At 37.6% G+C, this 26,199-nt stretch overlaps 2 protein-coding genes across 5 annotated transcripts; one reads left to right on the top strand and one right to left on the bottom strand.

Moving 5' to 3' along the window:
• LOC109836839 lies at positions 1 to 10,193 on the top strand. Of its 4 annotated transcripts, XM_020404860.1 has the most exons (7): positions 1 to 328; positions 2,082 to 2,336; positions 3,735 to 4,022; positions 5,136 to 5,219; positions 6,139 to 6,285; positions 7,159 to 7,318; positions 8,489 to 10,193. In XM_020404860.1, exons 1-7 carry the CDS (start codon positions 44 to 46, stop codon positions 10,096 to 10,098), a joined length of 2,829 nt encoding a protein of 942 aa, XP_020260449.1. In that variant the 5' UTR covers positions 1 to 43; the 3' UTR covers positions 10,099 to 10,193. The 4 variants fall into 4 exon arrangements, with proteins under 4 accessions (XP_020260449.1, XP_020260451.1, XP_020260450.1 ...); XM_020404862.1 differs by lacking the exon at positions 3,735 to 4,022 and having other exon boundaries at positions 2 to 328; XM_020404861.1 differs by lacking the exon at positions 5,136 to 5,219 and having other exon boundaries at positions 2 to 328.
• On the bottom strand, positions 11,807 to 14,525 carry LOC109836838 (elicitor-responsive protein 3-like). The gene is made up of 5 exons (XM_020404859.1): positions 14,406 to 14,525; positions 14,224 to 14,289; positions 13,384 to 13,510; positions 13,050 to 13,164; positions 11,807 to 12,128 (listed from the first exon to the last, which is right to left on the bottom strand). The coding sequence occupies exons 1-5, from the start codon at positions 14,470 to 14,472 to the stop codon at positions 12,069 to 12,071; spliced, it is 435 nt and encodes a 144-aa protein (XP_020260448.1). The 5' UTR covers positions 14,473 to 14,525; the 3' UTR covers positions 11,807 to 12,068.

Here is a 26,199-nt window from a genome sequence, read left to right as displayed (position 1 = left end):
AAAAATAGGGGAAAAAAAAGATCGTGACCTTTTGCAATTTCCAATGGCGCACACGTGTGCATCGAAATCCGCAGCACTGATTTATTGGTCAGAGTCTGTTGCAATTTGGGGGGAGGGAGAAAGAGGAAGGGGAGAGATGGGTAGGAGGGAGGGAGGCGATCGCCGGCGGAGGATCGGAAAACCCCGGCGAGAGATCGACGGAAAAGCGATAGTTCCGGCAATGCCTCTGTCGGAGGCTGAGGTCTGGCCGGAGTGGTTGCCGGCGGGTTGGACAATTGAGCTGAAGAAGAGGAAGAGTAACTGTCTTAGTAAAGATAAAGTGGATCGGGTAATTTCAACTCATTTCTCTCTATTATTAAGTTATAAAAAAATTACCTTATTAGTTAGAACTATATATGCAACAAACGGTAATATTCCTGAAAGGGGTGTTTCTTCAAACCATCTGATTGTGGGAAATTGATTCTTCAACTAAAAAATTGGTAATTCTGTACAGTGGGTTCTGTTGGAGTATCTAGTCTTGGTGTGGACTGGGTTATATCTGGGATTCTTAGAAAACCCAGCCAATTTGAGAATAAAAGTAATTCTCCGTAAAGAAAATAGCAGCTTGATAGGCTATACCTGTCCGCATTATTTGTTTTGAGGCATTAACTTTTAACTCATAAAGTTTCGTTGAAGCTATGCGCAACTCTTGCATTATGGTGGATGAAGAATGTGGAAAGAATGGAAACCTCTCGCTTCAGATACGTGTGGCGTATTACATATACATGTTGGACAAAATAGTTCTTATTTTGTTATTACTATTTTTTTGGTACATTAGTTTAGAATTTGTGGTGTGTGTTGTTTGGAGGATCCAAGATTTCCAGAAGGTGGTGTATACATAATTAATAATTAGAAAAAAGTTTACAACTGCCCCGACAAGTTTTCATAATATTTTGAAAAAAAGTACATAATCATATAATTAGTAATACTATCAAATACATCTTTCTTAATATATGCCTCTAAACAACCATTGAGCCGATCATCATTCAATTTATTCTACAGTTTTCTATTTGCCACTCCATTACAGGAAGCTTTTTCCACAGTTGCCGTAAAAACCAACTCCATCCTCAAAATCAAATACACCAAACAATAGATCTTACTGCTGGTGGCAAGGTTCGGGTTGGGTTCCTTTGACAAAGCTATCACCTAAAATCGTGTCATTCAATTGAGTGACATTTTACCGTCTACTTCTTTTGTTACAAGTGACTGGGGAATAAATTAGGGGGCCCACAGGAGGATGGGACGGGTAGTGGCGGGTGGGTTGAGGGTTCTCTTGGAAAGTTGTTGTCATGGGACACCATTTTGCCAAGGTAGATCCGCTCTTGTGTGTTGTGCTTGTTTCTCCATATCCATGCATGTGCTTCTTATTTCTATATAGATCCAGTTGTACAGTTAATTGAAAACTTATGCACCAGGAGTTGGGTACAAATTGTTAACTAAGAAGGTTCATGGGAATCTCATCAAGTAGATTAATCTAGAAATTGCCTATAACCTTGTGGAGAGTTCTGCAGTCTGTACTATGATAAAACAGATGTTAGATGTATTTCCATTTTCAGTAATATATTTGAAACTGTCCAGACAATTATTGTATCATGCACATACATTTTTCATAAAGTGGTTTTGTTGTATTTTCTATAATGACCGGTTCATTCAGATAATATATATGGACCATGTTAAACATCTAAGACTGCTGCTCACGCCGCAGTTTGTAAAAGACTGTTCTGTTATGGATGTATATTAATGACTTTCTCAAACAAAAGTTTCTAGGTTGCAAATCTTCTTTTGTATTACAAATGTAATTCATATGAAAATGGTTGTTTAATGCTAGAAATGCTTCTTGATGTATGAGTCATATTTTATTTGTGGAATTTATTGAACCATTTCACTCGTAATTTCTGATAGAGGTCTAATATAATTGTCTGAATAGGTGTCCACTAGGGAATATATATTTGGTTATAGCTCATTAAAAGATATTGCACTTACGTTTTATGCCACACAGTTAAGCTACCTTGATAGTTTTTTCTTACTGCGTGTAATTGCAGTATTACGTTTGTCCATTATCTGGTAAAAGATATCGTTCGAGGCTGGAGGTGATGCGTCTTCTCAATAATGAAATGCATGATCGTCCTTCAAAGTCATCAAAGGTGGTGCATTATCGTCCTTCAATGTCGTCAAAGGCCACGCATGATCGTCCCTCAACATCATCAAAAGTGGTGAAGGGGGAGCGGCCGGAGTGGCTTCCAGAGGGTTGGTTGGTGGAGTTTAGGCAGAGAAGGGTATCTAGGGTAGTAGATAAGGTATTTGCTTACTTTCTCAGAATCTTTTCTTTTTGTCTTGTTTCATGCAGGAGGCAATTACCTCAATACCATAAGTTTCCAAAACTTGAAGTTGACTGATAAAGTGAAAAAAGAAAATTCGTTTGAGGCCTAGATCAGTATTAAAAGCGTTGGGACTTGGTTACAGAGATACCAGGCTCAAAAACAGGAGCCTTTATTCTGAAGGAGGATAAAAGTAGCTAAGTTTTTACTCAGTTGTAATTTTCTTTGAAGTCAATGTGCTTAAAATAAATAACTGAATCACTATAACCTATAAGTATTTGTTATTACACCATAAACCAGGGTCATAAAAGTCACTACACATTTTTCTTGCATTGTTGATCAGTTTGATACGGGCAAAATTTTGGACAAGTTGCCATTTATTTAGCTGAGAGCATCACAGTCCTAGTACTGATTCTGCCTATGTCTGGAAAAACTACATACAAATAAAAAGTTGAAAAAAAGGGGGAAAGGTTATTTCCTTTATCAGTTGCTTGTGATACTCATGCTAGTGGTCTATGGACTAATGTCATGTCTCCATTCAGTTGCTGCCGGAGTTCCACCATGGTGCAACACTGTTCATATTCTCATTCTCACTTGCTAATGTCGATATGCAGGGCCTTAGATACTTCTTTCTTTGCTTGTGTGTGTGTGTGTTTGTTTGTGTGCAAGTTTCCGTTGTACGATGGGCAAAATATCTGTAATAATTTTCATTATTGTTTATTTCCACGTGCTTCAAAGATTTTAATCATGATGGGTATGCAGACCCTTTTTGTAGATTCACATGCATTCAGCCAATTGGCATACCTCAATTTATTCATTTGACATTATGAGTTTATAATAGCAACTTGACATCATTAACTCTGTTTCATGGATCATGTATAAAACAAAATATTTTCAAGTACATTTTTCTTTCTATTAGCTATATGCTACGAGGAGTTGTCCTGTGAACTGGCAGGCCTGATCATTTCAGATGCCTATCTCAGCAACTCTTATGCAATGATGCAAATTGCGATTCTTTCTTTTGTTACTCATGATTTTTATTCTTATGCAATGATGCAACTCTTATGCATGTAATGTTACACGGTTCTCATGTACTGAATTTTGTTTTATACATTTATCTCATGACATTGATGTCCTGATATGTAATGATTCTTAGAAAACTAAATTCATGTTTCATTTGTGGATTTCAGTAGGCATTTCTTTAACAATTTGTCCAATGCACATCTAAGATAAATAGCTGAATATAGCACATAGGTCAAATTCATTATAGGTTATAGTTACTGAAAAAATATTGCAGCAATGTTGTATGCTATACAACTAAGCTTTGCTTTGGTGATCATTGTTCTTTTCTTTTTCTTCTCCTTTTGGATTTGGCAGTATTACATATGTGCGCTATCTGGCATAAGATTGCGATCAAGAGTGGAGGTTATGCGTTTTCTTGCTAACCAGATGCTTGAGCCTCCTGCATCTGGATCATTTTCTTCTGATGAACTTTCCCAGCAGCTAATAGGATATCCTGCATCTGGATCCACACTTTTCGATGAACACTACAAGCAGCTAGTAACCTATCCTGCATCTGGATCAACACCTTCTGATGAACACTACAAGCCGCTAGCAACCTATCCTGCATCTAGATCAGCACCTTCTAATGAAAATAATGAGAAGGTAGAAAGATTTCCTCTTTATGTTATTTGATATCTGGAGGTTCTCATGAGCTTCTTATTAGGATGTTAAAAAGGGTTCAACTATGTTAGCCTGCTGCAAACTCCTGAAAACATTTCTTCTTTCCTATTCTGATCACTTGGCTGGTCTCATTTCAATATTTTGTATTGTTCGTACGTGGTGTATAAATAAAAAATGCTCGTACGTGGTGTATAAATAAAAAATGCTCAAGTAATTATTGATGATCCACAAGGAAACTATGCCTAAAGAATGTTAAGATAAGTACAATAATGGGAAAATATGCGAGCTAAGGGGGCTTTGCTTCAAAGGTTTGCAATTGCATATTAGGATGCACAAATGTTATATTCAAATTTGTTAAAACATTACTAGCAAAGATAAAAAGTTTGGCAAGAAGAGTTAAGGAAGCAATAATAGTAGGTATGCAACAAATGTTATATTCAAATCTGTGCAAAGATCATGCTGACTTTGTATGGATGAAGTAAATTTATGCAGTTGTTATTATTATTCTCTTTATACTACCAAAATGTCCATAGTGCTAACTGCTAATCTCTGCAAGCTGCACAAAATATTTTCCTATGAACTTGAGGATGCCTGTCATCTTCAAGTGCTATTTGATGTAGTGCCTCGTGAAAGTATCCGCAGTTGCAGATTTTACCAAAGTTTAGGTCATCTGTGTAACAGTTGTGTGGATTTGGACTTTTTGGTTAATTCTACTGAATTTGAGGGATGAGTTTTGCATTATATTGGAATAGCACAAAGTATTGTAGTGGTCTCGAGATATTTTCTGATGAATACAAAGATCTGTTGAATCAATTGCATAGTCTACGCCAAGAAGGTGATACTCCTGTATCTTATTGCTCTCTAGCTTTGTAGTTCTGTATGTCATCATAAGTAGTTACAGGGTAAACACAGCTACTTTTATTCTTGTATTCAAAAGCAAGAAACATTGATTTGTATTCATTACACAATGTCATGTCCATTCTTTTCTTGTTTATTTTACTTTACCCATGGTTACCGTGTATATGCTTTAGGCTGTTTGCTTTTACCACCTCACATCAGTTAAAAAAAACATCATAACATTCAGTTCATTACCAGGCACAGTATGACCACTCTCCTAGTGGGCTACCTGCTGGCTGGATCAAGGAAACTAGGTTCAGAAAGAATGGTAGAACAGACTCGGTACCTTTACTTTAACTTGAGTACTTCTTTTTCTGTCCATAGGTTCTGTTTTAAAGATGTTTTGCTTGCAGAAGATTATATTTCGTGTGATAAATATTTGGGAGTTAATGTCAAGTTTGATCAATCCATCCGCTTGTGATAGATTCTCAGTTTCCAATAAAATATGATTGCCATTCTTCAATGCGACACATTTTATTGTACACAGAGTTGTATCTGTGTGCATATTTTACTGACTATTATGTTTGCACTTGTTTTACTTATTTTTGTTGAATAGTTGAATTGAACATCCTGTTCTTATAAGTTGTTAAGTGCATTTTGGGAATTCTTCATGTATGCATGGTGAACTGTTCAGAAGCAAACTATGATAAGGGTTTTGATATGCATGCTTTCTACACACTTTAGATATATGTTGGAGATGATAGTGCTAATCTAGTGGCATCTTGCCAATGAACTCACCTACCATGATAGCACACTCATAAACTGTATATGTTTGATTGTGTGTGGTTATATATCCACATACTTGTACATACCTATGCAGGTATATATGTTGAAAGTTAGCCAAGATGGAGATGTTTATGGAATTATAATTTTGTGAATGAAATTAAAATTGCTTTTTTATACTTTATGTAATGCAGAGTTTTACAACTATGTCTACCATATTTTATTACTCAGTTGAAATTTGTCACTTTTTGGTATTTCATATTCTCCATTTGCTTCAGCAGCTCTGCTAGTGGTTGTGCTTGCTGATATTGGAGACTTTTCATGTGTCAACCTATTTAAAATTGTTTAATCACTTCCATGAAATTGTTCTTTGATGTAACAAGTTTTACCTGTAATGATTATCGTTATTTGATACTTTTCTGTGCTTGAACTAGTTTTAGTTGAGTTACTCTGATAATATTCAATTGTCCCTCCTCAGTACTACATTGATCCTACTCATGGATATGGGCTTCGCTCCAAAAAGGATGTTTCCCGATATCTTGAAAATAAAGATGTATGTCGGATTGCATTTAGACGAAAGAGGACGCATACACCGGATGAGTTAACCTTGAAGGAAGAGTTTCTTGTAAGAATGTTTAGTTTTAAGTTACATTTGATTTGTACATGTTCCCTTGCATCGTTATTCCCAGTATACATTTTTCTTATGTCTGTCTTAGTGCAAAACACTTGTGGTTCCTTACAAAGCCTTTCTTGCCTTTTTTCACAATCAGTTTGTTCTTGACAGATGCTTTAGTTTTTTAGTTCATTACCTTTTTTTTTGGGTGTGGGAAAGTTTGAATCTGCAAGCCATGGATATGGCCACAAAACCTTTTTTTTTTTAAGAGTATCCTCCAGATTGGCTTCTCTGTCAATTTTCGTTACATAGAAAATCAACATGCATATCAGTTCCCTTTTCCTAAAATTTTATTGAGAAAACAACGAAGGAGTAGGTAAATTCTTAGGCGGACTGAGACATAATCCTGTTGTAAAAGCTATGAACTACATACTTCAAGTTGATTTTCAGTGTTCAAATGACATTCCTTGTTGGGCCATTTTGTTCTCGCTTTTATCAACTTGTTCTTCTTCAAGTTAATTTTCAGTTACTTTTTGATAATTAGTATAACCGGTTATATTCTCGTCCTTAATTTCAGAGAGAAAGTAAGGAGACAGAAAAAAAATGGGATCATGCTATTTATTTGATATGGTCATGCTATCTGATGCTATCTTCTGGTGCCGTTCAAATATTTTGTTGAATTTTTCACTCTCCTACTTTTGTTGCAACTTACAACTCTTCCTCATGTTCTCCTGTCAAATGCATTCTGTTGGCTATCCACATGTTCACTGCTAGTTCAGATATCCACTTGAATCATTTCTTATCCATCATGTTGTTTATCTTTATCCTTTTATTGTTGTTAGAAGCCTTTCTGAGAGTGTCTTTTGTTTGTGTTTTTCCCCACAGCCTTTAAGTCAACTCAAAAAGTCCAAAATGAAACGAAGTGTAGTAAGGAGACGGCTTTTTGCAAGAGACAGACCAATATCTAATGCAACCATGGACATCAATTTTGCAAACTCGCCACAAAAATCAGCTTCGTCGTGTTTGAGCGATTCTTCAGCACAATGTAAGTTCCCAAACATAATGATAAAAAAAGGCTGAGATACTTTTACCTTCCCCCAAACATAATGATAAAAAAAGGCTGAGATACTTTTACCTTCCTGCATCACCTCTCTCACAGTTTTCTGTTAGTATTATTACCTTACTAGTATAGCAGCTAGCTTAATCAGTGAGATAGGATTTTAGGTTTAATTTATGATCAGCAAGACTAGTGCAAATATAATAGACCCCAAAGAAACCAGGGGTGTAAATATAACCCAATCCCAATGGATCCAGATAATCTTAACATATTCAGTATCAGAGTATTGAAGTAACCAAATACGCATTTGAGTTATGAGAATATAGTACATATATTAGCTCTCTCTCTTTCTGCTGTGGAAACACTAGCTTTTTGGTTAGGCTAACCTCTTGTCAGATGTAAGACAAGCATACGAATAATAGATCCCAATCAGAAGTCAGAACAAGGGAGTTAGAAGGAATACTCCAATCTGAGGCATCTCTTTTCATATTTTCACATATTCTAGTATCTTATATCGGTCCCTTCAGGGATGTGGTAAAATATAATGTTAACCTATCAGGAATCCAATGCATATAAATAGCCAAAGAATTTGCCTGATTCCACAGGAATAGTTAAGTTAAAGTATTTAGTACTATTCCTGAAATGATTAGTATTACCTGCTGTTTATCATCCATATTTGATCCTAATCCAAATTCACATCATTAAAAAAAATGGTGTTGGGCTTGATATCTTATAAGCAAAGCCAAAAGAAAACAAGTCAATCATCCTTTCTGCCTAATTGGAACCCAAGAGGGCTAGACCTTAATGATATCATCCTACAAGCTACGCATAGGACGTGGTCCAAATGTTGTACTGAAAGAGTGATTTGAAGAAGTGGAATCAACTGAACTCTGGTAACTAGAATGTCCTAGAAGATTTATTGTTCCTTTATAATATGTTTCAGTGCACCACATAAAATTACTACATATGCTCTGAGATTTAACGAGAAAGCGGCATATATGATATCAATAAATTTCGTTCTGACCAATTTGCATCCCTTTGGTATCTCATTGAATATTTGTTTCAGCTTCGATGTATCGTTCTATGCTCTTGCAAGGACATTGAACAGAAAGTAAATTATTGTTCACTGTTTGTTACTGAATTTCTGTTGTCTTCCAGATATTGGTGAGTCAGAAATAGGTTGCTCAGCTCTAGCAAATGTTGAACCCATAAATCAAATGGTTACTCCATTTCAAATTGAGTGGCAGCCAAATCCAGCATTTAGTGAAGAAGAAATTCAAGCACACCCAACAATCAAAATGTTACCAGGCCCTGAAAGTGAGAACCTATCATTGATGCAGCAGGAAGGTGAAACACTAGCAATTCCAGATGCTAATCCATCTGAGGAGAAGCAATTTGAGCTAATAAATAAGCAGAGGTGTGCACATGGAGAAGAAATTCAAGAATTGTCAGCAATCAAATTTCCTCAAGGGTCTGACAATGAGAAGCTACGAGAGCCATTAATCCAGCTGGAAGGAGAAAGACTGATTCTAGATGCCAATTTGTCAGAAGAAGAGCAATTTGATTTTTCCGAGAGCCTAAGCCAAGTTAAGAGGCGTATCCAACCCAATAGGTGTGGTATTGGAGAAGAGAAGCGGATTCAACTTAAGAGTTGTTGCATCGGTGAACAACTTCAAGGAGAATCAGCAGTCAAACTTCTACAAGGGCCTCAAGATGATAAGCTATCAAAGCCACTGATGCCATTGGGAGAAGAAAATCTGTTGGTTCCAGATGCTAATTTGTTAGAAGATGAGCAACTTGAGATTCTCCAAAACCCCCAGAGTGGGAAGCCATTAGAGCCATTGACAGATGCTAGTCACTCAGAAGAAAAGCAAATTGAAATGACCGAGACGCTAAGCCAACTTAAGAGGCGACGCCCACGTGGCTCAAAAAATACTGAAGCTGCTAAATCAATCACTAATCAACCAAGACTGAGGAAAAGAAAAGCGGAAAAAACAGACACTGTACCTGTCCGGACTTCAAAGCGCCTGGCAGGTAGTACAGCTGTCCCTATCTCCAACTCGGGGATTGGAAACCAATCCAGGAGGATAGACAATAAGAAAACCGAGCAAGCCCAACTAACTGTGTCGGTGCACTCTGATGCAAATTGTGACTTGTCTATGACTGATGAACTTCAAGAAAAGCTCCAAAACCTAAATCCTTTTGTGGAATCAGATTCCCAGCAAGAGAAAGCTGATAAGCTGCGAAGAAGCGTTCCCAAGGACTCGGATGCAAGTTGCCGTAGGCATCAGAAAGATACGCCTATAACTAATAATCTTCTAGAAAAACTGGAGAAGTTGATGCCTCCTGTAGGAAATGCTCCTCAGAATCAGAAAGCCAATGTGCTCCAACCAACTGTACCAAAGGACTCAGATGCAAATTGTTTATCACCTGAGAAAGACACACCTGAAACTGATGAAATTCGAGAAAAACTCAGAAGGTTGGAGCCTTTTGCAGAAAAAGAGGATCAGACTGTTGCAGCTCTACCCTTCAGAGATTCTTGGTTTGATCCATGCATTGAGTTTGCTTTCAAGACTCTGACTAGTGATTTTCCGGTTTTTGAGGACATTACTCCTATTCAAGTCTATCTCAATCCTCAGCTCAAGTCATCTCAGATTCCGAACTTAAATGCTGGATCGATTCCATTTGCGGTTAACGGTCACTCATCAGGAAATGGGAAGGTGAGCAGAGATCGTCAGGAGGATATTGAAGGAAAACTATGTAACTAAGACTTACTGCGTAGCGTTTCACGATACATGCCGATGTAAGAACTGATGTAGCTTAAATACTTACAAAACCGGTATCTATGTTTTGTCTTGGTGAATTTCTTACAGTCTGGTATTTAGCTCAGACCATTTAATTGCTAGTGTGTCTGTGACGGAAAAAAATGATCAATTCTGGGTTTCCAGTGGACTAGCTGACTGACCGTTTTTCTCTCGGTGGAAAGTGGAGTTACTGCCTGTTTGGTATGAATGAAAATGGAAGAAAGGAAAAGAAATTGGAGAAGAAAGTCATTTTTAATTGTTTGGTTTGAAAGACTAAGCAAAAAAGAAAATAAGAACGGGAGAAAATTAGAAGGAAAATGCACTGAATATTTCCCCAATTCTCTTTCCTCGCCGAGATCCAGCAAAAGAAGCGGAAAATTTTGTCGGGGGAGGAAGAAGATTTGTCGGGGGAGGAAGAAGATAGACGACGCACTCGAGCTTACTAGCGCTTTTGTTTTCATGTGGGACCCACATGAAAAAAAATAAATGAGCCTGCTGTAATAAATAGGTCTGCTCTCAGTTTCAGCTGGTACAAAATACTCGCATGTTCTATGCGGCCCCACATCACATGCCATAATTAAATTGGCTATATTGCTGTGTAGAAGTGAAAAGTGTTTTTTATTTTTACTTTTTCCAACCATTATTCACATCTCGAAAGAAATGAGTTTAAATCTTTAAATTTGTACTATCTCCTTCAAGTTTTAAATTATTCTGAGATTAGTCCCTGAAATATTAAACTTGTAATTAGGTCGCTAATTTTCATAAATTATTTCAAGCTAATCTCCTGAATTGCTAATTTCACTCTTGATTCGAGATACTAACTTCAGAATTATTTTTCCCGCGGCTTATTCGCAATTTATATGATTTGAAGGACTAATTTTAAAATAACTTAAGAATCAAAAAACCTAATAGCAATTCAATAATTTGAGGGATCCGTTTCAAAAAATGAAAGATTTTAAGGGACTAATACAACAATGTAGTCATTTAACTTAATGTCGATATTTTTTTTTTTTTTTTGAGAAAAAATGTTGATATTTTCTTATAAAGAACGAGCAACGCTTGTCTTGAATTCTAGGCTAGAGAAATATCATTTAAAATATTATTCATATAGATTATATAACATAAGTTAATTACAGTTTCTACTTTACTTGTAGGGGCTGTTTTGTTCACCCAAAATTTGTGGAAAATGACTAAAAAAAAGTACAATTTGTTGTAAGTTTTTCATAACATTTTCATTTTCTTTGTTTGGTTCACTCATTGAAACCTGGAAAAATAACGATATGCTAAATTCCTATTGGTTGATGTGACCCATATTTTAGGACACACATTTCATGGTTTTTGTTGAGGAAATTGGAGGAAAACTTGTTATGGAAAGTGAATTATGTAAGAAATTGTTCAGCAAGGAAAAATAATTCATTTGTTCAGCAAGGAAGAATAATTCATTTTCTGTAGAAAGATGACATGTTCAACAGCAGATGCTTCTTAGTTCCTTGCTCTCTGTAACTTTTAAGTGGCATCATGGTGTTTGAGGTTTTATGGTTATTGAAATAGAGCTATGTGTATAGCTTTCACTAAGAACTTGTTGATCTTCTTAAATTTTCACATGTGAAATATACACCCTTGGCTACAAAATTTGCGAAAACCAAACGACTTAAATTAGCAAAATGAACAATAGACATGAAGCCAAACAATACATATTGATTGGAGAAAACGTCTTAATACAGCTTAAATTCACTCTCGAATGGGAACTAAAAATATTATAAATGACATCCCACTGACATGGATAGTTGATAAAACGTCGAAATCAAAATGGACAACATGGGTAAATTTCATCTCTAAAACCAGGATTCCATTTTTAACTACACGCATTCATTATTGACAAAACAAAGGCTGAAGTTGCATGACATAGACTGGAGCTGGAGCTTTTTATAACTTCAACCAGATTGGTTCCAGCCACCATAGCTCTCTTCCTCGTAGCCCCTCGAGCGATTTTCCTGCAGGAGAATATGGACTCAGTGAATTTACAGGCTTCATAGTTTCGCAATTTAGAAAAAAAGAGAAGGGAAAAGGCAGCATAATGCTGATTAAAATGATTTTTCAGATTTATTTTAAATGAGACATGCTTTCTAGTTACTGAACAATCAACTATTATGGATCAATGTATACCATAGGGATGAAAATCAGGTTCCTGGATTGTAAGAGCAATCATCACTGACAATCCAATTTCTCTTTTCTTCAAATGAGCAAGATTAACGACTATTATGTTTGTAATGTGTGAAAATTAATTATCGGCAACATCACATACATCTTGAATTTCATTACAAACATATTGTTTCTTCACTAAACAGTTATTTATCAATAACATTCACACTGTGAGGACTCTGACATCTGAAATTCGCCACGAATAATACTCGGAGTAGCAAGTGATCAATCTTGTAAATGCTATAATATGATTCCAATTTACAGATCTATATTTGAACATGTTGACCACGATGTCCAATAAATTTTACTATTAGAAAGAAGTTTCACAACCTAAACTCGCTTAAACATGATTTGTCTCAGCTATAAGTCAGGTCCTTACATTTATCTCACTATTTTCCTTATCCATCATCTTCTGTTTTTCGATTTTCTTCGTTTAGTAGCTAAATGCTTGCTTAGCTGTATAAGCTGGTCTTCATGGATGTATGATCAGTCCCTTACATGTATTTAGCGAGAAATTTAGCACCAATTTAGAGTGGTTGAAGTCAATGACAATTTGTAATTTTCATGGAGCCCTGTGCTCTATAGCCAATTCCATTTTAACGAAAAGAAACTTGGATGACAAGGAAAAGAAATATACAACTCTTAATATTTCCCCCCTATAATTTTCAGTAGCTCAAAGGTATTCATCTTAGGTAAAGTTTGATGCGAAGTACCTCTGGAGTAAAAGTAAAACCGACTTTAATTTCTCCCTTGTATTCCTCATCCTTGACCACATTATAAACTGTGGGGGGAAGGCTTCCTTCATCAAACAGTGCTTCTAAAGAAATCCTGGAATCAATAAAGATATAAAAAAATAAAATTAAAAAAGGCATAAAACAACCGTCGTATGTTCATTCATCATTCCTGGGTCTAATAATAAACCCCATACCAGAGGAATAGTATATCTTCATATAGATACGTTCATGACCAGCTCATATTCATATAGATACATTTGGATATATATTCATATAGATAGATTTATGATCATTTGATAGCTAAAAAGCTTACTCTACTTCCCCCACAAAATCATCTTCATTGCCGGAATCACTGTCCATGAGCCTTATTTTGAATCCCGAAACATTGTTTGAGACTGTGAAAACGAAATTCTCGTTCCACTCAGGTTCAACTCCTTTTCCTGTGTTACGAATAGATCCAAACATCAACAGATAATCAGAATCCATATTCGGCCATAATAAACTGGTTGGAGCAATTTTATTAGATTCATATACTCCGGTAATTAAAAGCATTACTTGATGGACTGATTATAGATCAAAGTAATATGATTCAGTGAGACTGAACTCTCAAGATTACACTTGTCTTTTGGAAAAGCATAGACTCATATTTCCAATGTTTGGTTAAAGATATGATAGTTGAGAATGATAGTTGAATTTTCATTTGTAGGGGGGTAAAAACTACAACATTTGACGCAACAAATCTACTTCCATTCCTTGAAGTAGATTCAAAAGTTAAATTAGGTATGTAATGTCAATTTGTGTGGACTCCAACTTAATCATTTTACAATTTCAACTAAAAAACAATTGATTTCAAATAATAATAATAAAAACTTTTATGCAACAAATGATGCAAATTCAATAGCTTTTAAAGGCTAACCAAACAGTGAATTTGCATTTCAAAATACATCTTATACAAGAAATACGCAGATATCCAAACGACAGATTTGAGCATATTTCCCCATAACAAATGCTACGTGCAATAATTTCTGCGTGCAATATTAATTGTATTTATATTGCACATGGAAATGCATAATACAATGAAATCATGGGTGTAAATTGAACATTAAACCGACGAATCTAAAAGGGGAAAAGGGCATCAAAATCTCGGGGATACCTGAAGCAATGCTGCTCCTCTGCTCCTGGCTGCAGAATTTGAGGATCGCATATGTATCCATGTCCTCTATTGCAATTGAAATTGGAATTAGATAATCAATCCCCCCCCAAAAAAATGTAAAAACTTGCTCATGATTAATAATAATTCCCCAGCAGTTAGATCAAAAGATGTAATTGACGTACTGAGGTAATCATTGTTCTCGAGGCCCTTGGCTCCCACGAGAAGGACTTCAATCTTCCCTTGAACCATTTTTTCCCCCTTTTCCTTTTGTTTTCGATCTGAATCTGAATCTGATGATAGTTTACGTATTTATAATGAGCAGTAGTATGAATGGAATGGAAGTAATATAATATAATAAAATGGATGGACCCGCGTTCCGAGAAGCATCACCGACCGCAACAGGGTTTTCCCGCGTTGATTCGGTGCATGCACTCCATGCCGACCTTTTAGTTTATGGAAAGAAAAAGAACAAATTTTTACTGTAGACCCAAACCAAATTTTAATTATCAAAATCGATCTTTTTTATTATTATCAAAATCGACCTATTTTATGCCACGTAAGCTTAATCTTATTTCCTAATTAGTCGGGGTTACCAACCCCGACTGTTTAGGAGTTGTTAAATCCCAATTAGAAACCTTAAACATAATTTTTAATGCCCTAAACAGTCGGGGTTGGCAACCCCGACTAATTAGAAAATGTGATTAACCTTACGTGGCATAAAGTGTGTCGATTTTGGTAATTAAAAAAAATGGATCGATTTTGGTAATTAAAAGTTGATTTGGGTCTACAGTAAAAAATTTGTTCAAAGAAAAATTCCTCAAGAACCCAAAATATGGGACCAATAGGGGGACAAGTGAAGTGTTCCCCTCCTATTGAATAATAAGTTGGTCATCATTAATGATGACCAATTCATTATCCAATAGGAGGGGGACACCTCACTTGTCCCCCTTATCGGTTTCATATTTTGGGTTCCTATAGCAAAGCTCTTATGGAAATTAAAACAGTTTGCTCTGTGTCGTAAAGTTCAATTACCTGCCTACCTCGCTCTTGTTTTTTTTTTCAATCATCTATTTTCTCCATCTAGTAAAGAAAAGTTAATTAAGTGAACATAAGATATATATATATATATATATATATATAGTTAAAGTGACGAATAAAACTTGTGTGGGAATTTAGCAAGGGGAACCAAGGGGATTTTATTTCACCTGTTTTGAAAAGTAAACAAAATCTGATTAGGATTAAAAGTTTACTTAATTATCTTAGTTTATATATGCGTCCAGATGCGCAAATAATTTCAAATTTTCGGTAAACAATGTTAAAAATCACCCATACTTCAGTTAGTTTCAAGGTTAATTTTAATTATCGTTAGTATTAGTTCATTTAAACTAGTGTTATACTCGCGCATTGCTAAGGGGATTTTTTTTCAAGATGTATTACATATCAAACTAATAAAATAAAATCAATTTAAGAAAGTTAACAATAATTCTTTTTGCTCTGATTTTATCATGCTAAACAACTTTTATTATAGCCCATGAGTCTTTGAATTATGCTTTAAATTTGTTAAACTTACTATACACATAATGGGAACAAACTTACTGTACACAAAAGAGTTAGTATATATCTCTTTATAAAGTAAGAATACATCCCTTTTTTTGGTGACATACTTCTCTTATTAGAAATGCTTTCTCCTAGTCATTAGAACTTGAGTTAGCTTTATTTAACTTTCTTAAACATATTGTTAAGTTATGATTTAACTTTATTCAACATAGTGCATACATAAATGCTAAAATGTAATTTAATAAACATATTCATAATAATTTTCATCCTCTAAAATGTAATTTTATAAATATTCACATATTTTATAATATCTGTTTGTCTTGAATGGAAGTAGAATTTAAAATTAAATGCAAAAGGGTATATATGCTATCAGTGAAATAAAAATAGAAATTAATTATATCTTTTTCCCCCATGTTCATGAAGTTCCAATGGAGTTTTTTTTCTATTCTTGAATTGAAGATTAATGGTTGTATAAAATATTATAGGATGAAGATGATGATGGTGAGATTTTATAGTAAATTAGTAGAGAAAGAGAGGTTATGAGTTGAGAATTTGAATGGGTTTGTAAGAGAATTAACATGTTAATGGGGGGTTAATTTATAGGTCAAATTATTTGGAGGTTATACATAATGAAAAGCTTTTTTTATGGGTCTTTTATACACTATAAAGATTACTTTTCGTATTCCCAAATATTATAATATTGTTTATTTTTAATTGTACAAAATAAATTTTAATAACTAAGGCCCCGTTTGGCAAAGGGTTAATGAAGAGGGGTTAAAGAGAAGGATTAATGTACTTAGTCCATTTGTTAATCCGAATGACTAAATTATTAACCAGTTAAATAAGTTTTATTTTAGCCCTTATTATCAGTTTTAGTGTTTGGGAAAAACAATGATTTTGACTATTTTCTTTATAATTAGAAGGGTTAACTCTTATTCCATCTAAATAGGAGTATTAGTAAACCCCTCATTTTGAGGGATTAACTCATTTTAACCCCTCTAGAGGGGTAAACTTAACCCTTCTATATTTTTTATGTTTGGCAAATTATGGAGGATTAACTCACTTTAACCCTTATATAGATTTGTTGTGTTTGGCAGGTTAAGAAGAGGTTAAGTCTCCTTAACCCCTCACTTAACCCTTTGCCAAACAGTACCTAAAATTCTAAAAAGTTGCCAAGTGGTAACTGTAGGGCCATTGTTTAGTGTGGCGAATATAATATATTATATATATATATATATATATATATATATATATATATAACATGGCTTGCATGTTATGTCTGTAAAAGAATGATGTCGGATCAGTACAGCTGCTAGGATGTCTTAGATCTATTTTAAAAATTATATATATTATATATATATTATTATATATATATATATATATAATATATATATTGAATGAGACGTGCTCATCTATTACCAAACAACAAAGCAGGCCACAAGTGTAGTGGCAAGGATCATACCCAAGTCATAAGATTCACATGGCTTTGCCTTCTCATTTCCTTCTATATATATGTTTTTTAATGTAAGAAAATTTATTTTTTCTCAACATGAAGAAAAAATTATAAGTGACAAAACGTTTCGTAGCGGAAAGTGAAGAGCGCATTTCACGTTACAGCTAAGGACTCTTCGGCCGTAGCAAAAAAATGAAAATGTCAAAGGCTAATTTATGATAGAGTATCATGAGCCTTCAAAAGGTAGTTGAATTGAATAGTACATTGGATGGATGGAGGCAAGTTGACCCCATTCATATTCATTTCATGTGCAAATGCCTTGAGTTCTGCTTCAAGATACTGTTGAAAAAGGAATGATGCAGTTTTTTTTTTTTTGTAGGCATGACATTAGCAATTGCTCACTCTGATTGGCTCAAGGAATTAGAATTTAGAAAGGAAATAAGAAGAAGAAAAGGGTGATATTTTCTTAGTTCGAATAATATGTCATCTTTCTAGAAAAGTAGATGTTGGAAAGTGTTGGGAATTTACGCCGAAACCCCTAAGACAGCAGAAACGCAGAATAGAAAAAGTACATCAAGTTTAACGAGGTTCGACAACTGCCTACGTCCTCGGGAGCCACACAGTAAATTTCTTATTAATCTAACAAGAAATTACAATTCAGAGCGAATCTCAAACTGAGATTCCTCAATAAATACTAAGGCGAATACTGTAGCTACAGTACCCCTTTTATATACCCCCTTCTTAATTCTCTCTTTAAATCCCTTCCCAATCACAACAGAAAGAGAGAGAGAGAGAGAGAGAGAGAGAGAGAGAGAGAGAGAGAGAGAGAGAGATCGCTGGAGAAAGGGGGAGGTTGAGCCGCCGCCAGGAGAGATCGCGTGAGAGAGAGAGGAAGCACAGAAGGGGGGAGATCTGGGTTTCCCTTTTATAGGGAAACCCTAGGGTCTGGCTGGCGACAGGCTGTCGCCAGCCCACGAACGCACGGACATCGCCTGCCAGCCTCGAACTCGCCTGCGGAAGAAGTCGCCAGCCTCGAACTCGCCTGGACTCGCGTTTGCCTGCCACGAGAGCTCCGCCTGCAGAACCCTTGCTCGCCTGCAACTCTGGATCTCGAGCTCGCCTGCCATGGATTCGCCTGAAGCCGCTGATCTCGAACTCGCCTTGAGCTCGCCTCTGATCCGCCTCGACATCGAGCTCGCCTGCAGAGGTTTGAGTCTACACCGACACTAATAATCTCCCACTTGGAGACCAAACCGACGTCAGTAGGCTATCTCAACAAGCTCCTCCTCCTGTGTGGCTCCGCCCTCATCATCTATGCATGAAGGCCAACTGAAGCTGCGCACAACTCCAGTTTCTGAACGGTCACTGTCTTTGTTAACATATCTGCTGGATTCTTACTTCCTGGAATCTTTTCCAGTTTCAACACGTCATCTTCCAACAGGGATCTAATGAAGTGGTACCGAAGCGCAATATGCTTCGTTCTAGAATAAAATGCTGAATTCTTCGCCAAGTGTATCGCACTCTGACTATCACTGTGCAAAACATTCTTCTCCTGTTTGAATCCCAGCTCTGTCAACAAACCCTGAAGCCATATCATCTCTTTACTGGCTTCAGTCACTGCAACATACTCAGCTTCTGTAGTGGACAGAGTGACAATCTTCTGTATCTGTGACATCCAACTAACAGTTGTAGTTCCGACAGTGAATACATAGCCGGTAGTGCTTCTTCGGTGATCAACTTTACCGCCGAAGTCTGCATCTACGTACCCTTGCACTTCTACCTCTCACTTACCAAAGTGCAAACACTTCTGTGTGGTGCCTCGTAGATACCTCAGAATCCACTTGACCGTTTCCCAATGAGCTTTTCCTGGATTCGACATAAACCGGCTGACCACTCCCACTGCATGGCCAATGTCTGGTCTCGTACAGACCATTGCGTACATCAAACTTCCGATAGCTGAGGCGTAAAGGACCTTAGCCATACTCTCTTTCTCTTCTTCTGACTGAGGAGACTGATCTTTCGATAGGCGAAAATGGCTGGCCAAGGGTGTGCTCACTGGCTTGGCGTCGCCCATGTTGAATCTCTGCAAAACACGGTTGATGTACTCCGCCTGAGATAACTGCAAGAGACATCTCTTCTTATCTCTCGTGATTTGCATTCCAAGGATCTTCTTCGCTGGACCCAAGTCTTTCATGTCAAACTCTTTTGACAGCTGCTGCTTCAAACTCTTGATATCCTCTATATCTGCTCCTGCAACCAACATATCATCAACATACAGCAGTAGGATGATATAACTGGACGGATATCTTTTGAAGTAGCAAAAGTGGTCGGCGTTGCAAATCTGAAAACCTTCCTTGTGCATGAAGCCGTCAAACTTCTTGTACCACTGCCTTGGGGCTTGTTTCAGGCTATACAAGCTCTTCTTGAGTCTGCACACCAGGTTCTTCTTCTTTTCTTCTGAGAAACCTTCTGGCTGGTGCATGTATATCTTTTCTTCTAGATCTCCGTGAAGAAACGCCGTCTTCACATCTAACTGCTCGAGATGAAGATCTTCAATTGCTACAATACTCATCACGGTCCTGATAGTATTTAGCTTCACCACGGGAGCGAAAATATCAGTGTAGTCAATTCCTTCCTTTTGCTGGAAGCCTTTGACAACTAGTCGGGCCTTATATCTTCTAGAACCATCCTGTTCCTCTTTCACCCGGTACACCCATTTGTTGTGGAGTGCCTTCTTACCCGTAGGTAACTCTGCTAGTTCCCACGTTTGGTTTGAAATGAGAGACTTCATCTCATCTTTCATGGCAAGCTCCCACTTGCTCGCATCTCCACCCTGACAAGTTTCATCATAGCTTTCAGGCTCCCCTCCATCTGTCAACAACAGATAGTTCATGTATCTCCTGTTGGGTACAGGAGGACGAGAAGATCTCCTCAAAATCGGAGCTGGTGCATCGGGCTCTTGCGCACCATCTTGTCCAACAGGTTCTTCTGGCTGAGGACCTTCTGCATTGGGTTCTTCCAAGAGGTTACTCGAGACATCATCTGCATCTACAAATATTGACTCGCTCTCTGAGTCATCAGTCTTGTGCATGTCCTTGTACATCACCTTCTCGTTGAATATCACATCTCTGCTCCGGATCACCTTCTTGTTTTCGTTGTCCCAAATGCGGTAGCCGAACTCATCTTCACCATAGCCGATGAAAGTACATTTCTTGATCCAATGGAACTGATGGACCTCGATTGATCAAGTAAGCTGGTGTGTTGGCTGTTTCTGCCCAGAACTACTTCGGTAGACCTGACTGTATCCGAATGCTTCTGTCTCTCTCTGTCAACGTTCGGTTCATCCGCTCAGCTACACCATTTTGCTGAGGCGTGCCGGGCACGGTTCTCTCCATTCTGATCCCGTGCTCATAGCAGAACTTCTTGAATCCGGTGTCTTCATACTCACCGCCATTGTCGGTCCTGAGCTTCTTTATTCTCAGACCGATCTCATTCTCGACCATAGCTTTCCATCTCCTGAAAGCTTCAAACACTTCTGACTTATGCTTCAGAAAGTAGACTCACACTTTCCGAGAGTGATCATCGATAAAAGTCACGAAGTAATGTTTACCACCAATGGACGCGGTGGTGGTTGGTCCCCAAACATCTGAGTGAACAAGCTCTAGCTTCTCTTTCCTCGGGGTTCTGTCACTTGTCTGAAAGCTGACTCTCTTCTGCTTTCCAAGTATACATTCTTCACACATATACATCTCCACTGACTGCAGTCCTAGGAGTTTTCCCTTTGTGTGCATGATTTTCATCACCTTTTCACTCATATGACCGAGTCTCTGGTGCCACAGCTTTGAAGTCTCATTGCCTGCTGCAACTGAGATTAAACAACGTGCACCTGCTGTCATATACAGGGTACCAGTCTTCTTGCCTCGGGCAATCGTCATTGCGCCCTTTGAGATCTTCCAATCATCTCCATGAAAGATCGTAGTGTATCCTTCGCCAGCCAACTGGCCTACGGATATTAAGTTCTTTCTCAGGTCGGGAATATGCCTGACATCCTTCAGCCCCCATACTGACCCGTTTAACTTAATTTTTACCACACTTTTGCCCACAATAGCACACGGTTGATCATCACCAAGATATATGTATCCAAGATTTCCGGGAATATACTTCTCAAAGAATTCTTTCTGAGAAGTAGCATGGAACGACGCTCCTGAATCTAACACCCAAGATTCCTCCTTGCTCTCCAAAGAGCATATCAATGCGTCGTCTCCTCCTGAGGTGGAGGTGACATTCACCTCTGCCTTCGCCTCCTTCTCCTTCTGTGCACTCTTGCACTGATTCTTATAATGCCCGGTCTTTCCACAATTCCAACACTCGATAGCCTTCGAGCTGTTGCTTGGATTCCTTGATTTGGACCTCCTGTCCTTTGATCTACCTCTGAAGTTTGATTTTCCTCGTCCGTTTCCTCTGGTTGAATTTCTACCTCTTGACTCTGTATGCAATACTGAAGAGGTTGTAGCTTCACCAGTCTCTCGCCGTCGGATCTCCTCACTGAGAACCAAATCACGAACGTCGCCGAACTTCAACTTTTTCTTTCCCGACGAGCTACTCACAGCTGTGACTGTAGCATTCCAACTCTCTGGTAGGGAAGACAACAATATCAACGCCCGAACTTCTTCATCAAACTCAATCTCAACTGAACTCAATTGGGTTGTAACCGTATTAAGTTCATTGAGGTGTTGTGCTACTGACGCGCCTTCCGCCATTTTCAGATTGAATAACCACCGCATCAAATGAACTTTGTTCGCGCTTCCCCGATAGTGGTTGATACAGATTTTTCTGATACAGATAATCCTCTATCTGCATTTTCCAGAATCCGAAATCTGTTCCATCAAACTTCTCAAGTCTCATTTTTCCTTCATCTGCGGCCATGGCTCCCACTTGAATCTGACTTTCTCTAGATCGTTTCACGCTCTGATACCAGTTGTTAGGAATTTACGCCGAAACCCCTAAGACAGCAGAAACGCAGAATAGAAAAAGTACACCAAGTTTAACGAGGTTCGGCAACTGCCTACGTCCTCGGGAGCCACACAGTAAATTTCTTATTAATCTAACAAGAAATTACAATTCAGAGCGAATCTCAAACTGAGATTCCTCAATAAATACTAAGGCGAATACTGTAGCTACAGTACCCCTTTTATATACCCCCTTCTTAATTCTCTCTTTAAATCCCTTCCCAATCACAACAGAAAGAGAGAGAGAGAGAGAGAGAGAGAGAGAGAGAGAGAGAGAGAGAGAGAGAGAGAGAGAGAGAGAGAGAGAGAGAGAGAGAGAGAGAGAGAGAGAGAGAGAGAGAGAGAGAGAGAGAGAGAGAGAGAGAGAGAGAGAGAGAGAGAGAGAGAGAGAGAGAGAGAGAGAGAGAGAGAGAGAGAGAGAGAGAGAGAGAGAGAGAGAGAGAGAGAGAGAGAATCCGCCAGCCTCGAACTCGCCTGCGGAAGAAGTCGCCAGCCTCGAACTCGCCTGGACTCGCGTTCGCCTGCCACGAGAGTTCCGCCTGTAGAACCCTTGCTCGCCTGCAACTCTGGATCTCGAGCTCGCCTGCCATGGATTCGCCTGAAACCGTTGATCTCGAACTCGCCTCTGATCCACCTCGACATCGAGCTCGCCTGCGGAGGTTTGAGTCTATACCGACACTAACAAAAAGCTGTTGGGGTTCGCTATTCTTCTCTCTATTAATCATTCCTCTCTCTCCAATATTGTATATTAATTTTTGACGGAAATTCCTAGCTTTGAAGGAGAATTTCAGACAGGATTTTTTTGCTGAGATTGACAACACTTTCCACCATTTTCATATAATTCACATTCTTTGCAAACGAACAACAAAAAGATGCTGGTGGAAAGAAGTTCTGACAGAAGTCCATATTCTTCTGCATTTCCGTGGATATCTAGCCAAACCCATATAATTCGAATTACAACATGCAGACCAAAGAAAGAAACGTTCGTACTTTGAACTAAACCTGTGTTCAGTAGTACATTAAAACTGTGCCACAATACATTTTGGAGGAAATGAGAAATTTTCAAGAAAACTTCTATGGAGGGAAACAACCTCGTGAATGGGTTCTTCCAGCAAAAAGAGACCATCGCATCACACACTTTGGAAACAAGTAAATAAATTTACTGGATACTACATGGAGGTAGGGTAAAATTTAAGTTTGGACTTTGATCGATATTCAGATTCAATGAGTATATTAGCCCAGTCATAACAGAGAGGCCTTGGATGGTGAGAAATGCACAGAGATTATCACCGACCAATGAAGCTGTGACAGACAAATTTTTGTATTCACAGTAGATGGTAAATGCTCAACGGAACACTCCTTAAAAATAAAAAAAAATAAAAATAAAAAAACTTAGGGAAAGGAAACTTATTCAACGAAAGAAAGATTTAACTCAATGAGCCTCTTAGTTTACCTGGAAGTCCTCAACAAGGAAAATTCAGACTAAACCGAAACCAGCAAATTCATGCCGCAGATTGATACACAATCTATGCTTTCTGGAGTGATACACGAAGCCTACACCACCTGTTCTTGTTCTTAAATTGCATTTTTTGCAAAAGAAACCTAGCGCCAGATGGCTGCATCAAGTTCAAACTATGATAAAAAGGAGGCATGAGGCTTGAAGTACTCATAATGAATATGCTAACTATTTGCATTTCCATCGCACATTATATTGTGGAGGGATGACTTTCTTCTTAAAACATGAGACATAAGCCAAAATCAAAAGAGTAACGATCACTTTTATGCTTCAATTTGAATTTTTAAATAAATCTTCCTACCAATGCACTATAGCATTTGATAGAACAGTATTGTGCAACAATTCTAATAGAGTTGCCACAGTGTCAAATTCCTGACACCAGAAAATAGTCAGCAAAAGTTAAAGGGTGGCCACTTCTTCAATCTCTTGATAACAGAAGACAGTCAACAAAATTTGCAGAAACCAAAGTCAGCATTTTTTTTTTTGAGCATAAATGGCAGGGGAAAAAATACTGCTTCGTTGATTATTCCAAGTATTTTCCAAACTGGTCTTTATCTTTACCTTCAGCATATTCGATTATGACAAAACTAGTTTCATTCCTTTCAGACTATATAAGATTCATATTCTTGGAACAACTATCCCTGAATTAATCCTGTAGGCATCTAGTTTTCCTTTCATGAAACCTCATCGAATACATAAATCAGCACATGCTCTTCATTTAGCCAATTATGTCTGATGCAAAGCGTTTCACTTATTATTATCTTGTCACTGTGCACTCTCTTTCAAAGTGTTAGGTCATCTCTGATTGCAAGCAAGCATATGCCTACCGTTCATTGCAAGCAAGAATAAGCTCTCATTTTCAAAGTCTTCACACTCCGGCATCTATTAAAGTGTAGATTTGAATTATTAGATTTGAGATAGATGGTCAAAACATGATTTCAGGCTTACTGGACTATGATTCTAATTGACATTTTAATCTTTATGAGGATCACTATATTACAGCAGAACTGTACAGTCTTATTGAGCATGAACTTGAAGATCTAAGAAATAAAGTTACACTTTCACATAAAACAATCACCACAAGCAGTGTGAGCATGATGAAAATTTAATGTTGTTCATAACATATCAAACATTTGGCAACCTATAGAAAGTCAGTCTGCTAGCTGAACAAGAGTCTCACTATCATACTCCCCCCATATTAAGATGGAAATTATTATTGCCTTCTATTATATAATGTTACTCAACATGTCCAACAGAAAAAGAATCAATGAAATCGAAAACTGATAGATAGCAATTTCATCATAAAGAGATGCAGAGCATGCTCGCCATCACTCATGTTAACAGAACGTAACGCAATAAATGTAATTCCGGGTCATCGGACCAGCATCCCAACCATGATTCCGCATTGCAAACTAATTATTTTGCCTAATATAAATATGAAGTCATATAAGCATGCTAAGCAATGTATTTGATAAGTATTTCTAAAGATGATCCCTAGTAATAAGATCTAGATCAAGAGAATACAAATCGACAACCTAGCATAAATGGCAGACCAGTTGGGAATGGAACTAGTTTTGTCATAATCGAATACGCTGAGGGTAAAGATGAAGACCAGTTTGGAAAATACTAGGAATAATGTATTTCATGTCCGAAGCATTAAGTAAAGAAAAAGGGTTACAGCAACCCTTAATGAATTCTCTTTACCAAATCCAACTTTAATCTTGTAGAAGCACAAAGTATTAGAATTCACGGGCATACAATAGTTATTTCTTATCAACCTAAAACGAAATTTAACAACCAAAACATAGAATATTAATTCTCCCTGAAATTTATCAACTTTAAATGGATCTATCTAATGAGACTCAAAGAAGAAAAACTGATAAACAATCAACACCTAGAAGCAAAAACAGAGAACTAGAAAAAGGAAAGACTCGTTTTTTATTTCCTAATCAAAATTCGTTCGCCGGTTTTCTAATCAAAAATTGATCAGAAAGGACACATCACATCATGGATCGCTAAAAAAATTTCAGACGACAGGCAAGAAAGCCGTCACAGTGACGCATTTCAAATTTCATATACTTTCTTTACAGAATTCACGATCAATTTCACATCATAACAAGCACGACAAAATCGACAAAAAGACTCCACGCAAACCCTAGAACCAAGAAACCAGCTTCCGAGAACATAGAAGACGATGATAGCGAATATTTACCCAAAGCAAAAAACCCATCTTCCCGTCGATCCAGAGCCTTATTATATCCGATCCGATCTAGGATTGGTGAGGTGGGGCCCACGCGGTGTCGAGCTTGGGCGGGTCCTCCATGGTGGCGTAGTTATTCTCAGCCCGGGTGAGCATAAGGGGGCGGTCCTTCGCCTCCTCCTCGAGGTCGTCGTCGTCGACGTCGGTGGTGCTGAGGTTGATGCAGGCGCAGCGCTCCAGC

Source organism: Asparagus officinalis, chromosome 4, assembly GCF_001876935.1.
Source record: "Asparagus officinalis chromosome 4, Aspof.V1, whole genome shotgun sequence".
NCBI classification, from domain to species: domain Eukaryota; kingdom Viridiplantae; phylum Streptophyta; class Magnoliopsida; order Asparagales; family Asparagaceae; genus Asparagus; species Asparagus officinalis.
This window is presented reverse-complemented; position numbering and strand designations above follow the sequence as displayed.

Coding starts and splice junctions, on each gene's coding strand:
- LOC109836838 (XM_020404859.1), bottom strand. CDS start 14,472: ATGGTTCAAGGGAAGATTGAAGTCCTTCTCGTGGGAGCCAAGGGCCTC. Junction 14,290..14,405: donor CGAGAACAATGATTACCTCA/GTACGTCAATTA, acceptor CAATTGCAATAG/AGGACATGGATACATATGCG. Junction 13,511..14,223: donor GAGGAGCAGCATTGCTTCAG/GTATCCCCGAGA, acceptor TTCGTAACACAG/GAAAAGGAGTTGAACCTGAG.
- LOC109836839 (XM_020404860.1), top strand. CDS start 44: ATGGCGCACACGTGTGCATCGAAATCCGCAGCACTGATTTATTGGTCA. Junction 6,286..7,158: donor CCTTGAAGGAAGAGTTTCTT/GTAAGAATGTTT, acceptor TTTTCCCCACAG/CCTTTAAGTCAACTCAAAAA. Junction 7,319..8,488: donor GAGCGATTCTTCAGCACAAT/GTAAGTTCCCAA, acceptor GTTGTCTTCCAG/ATATTGGTGAGTCAGAAATA.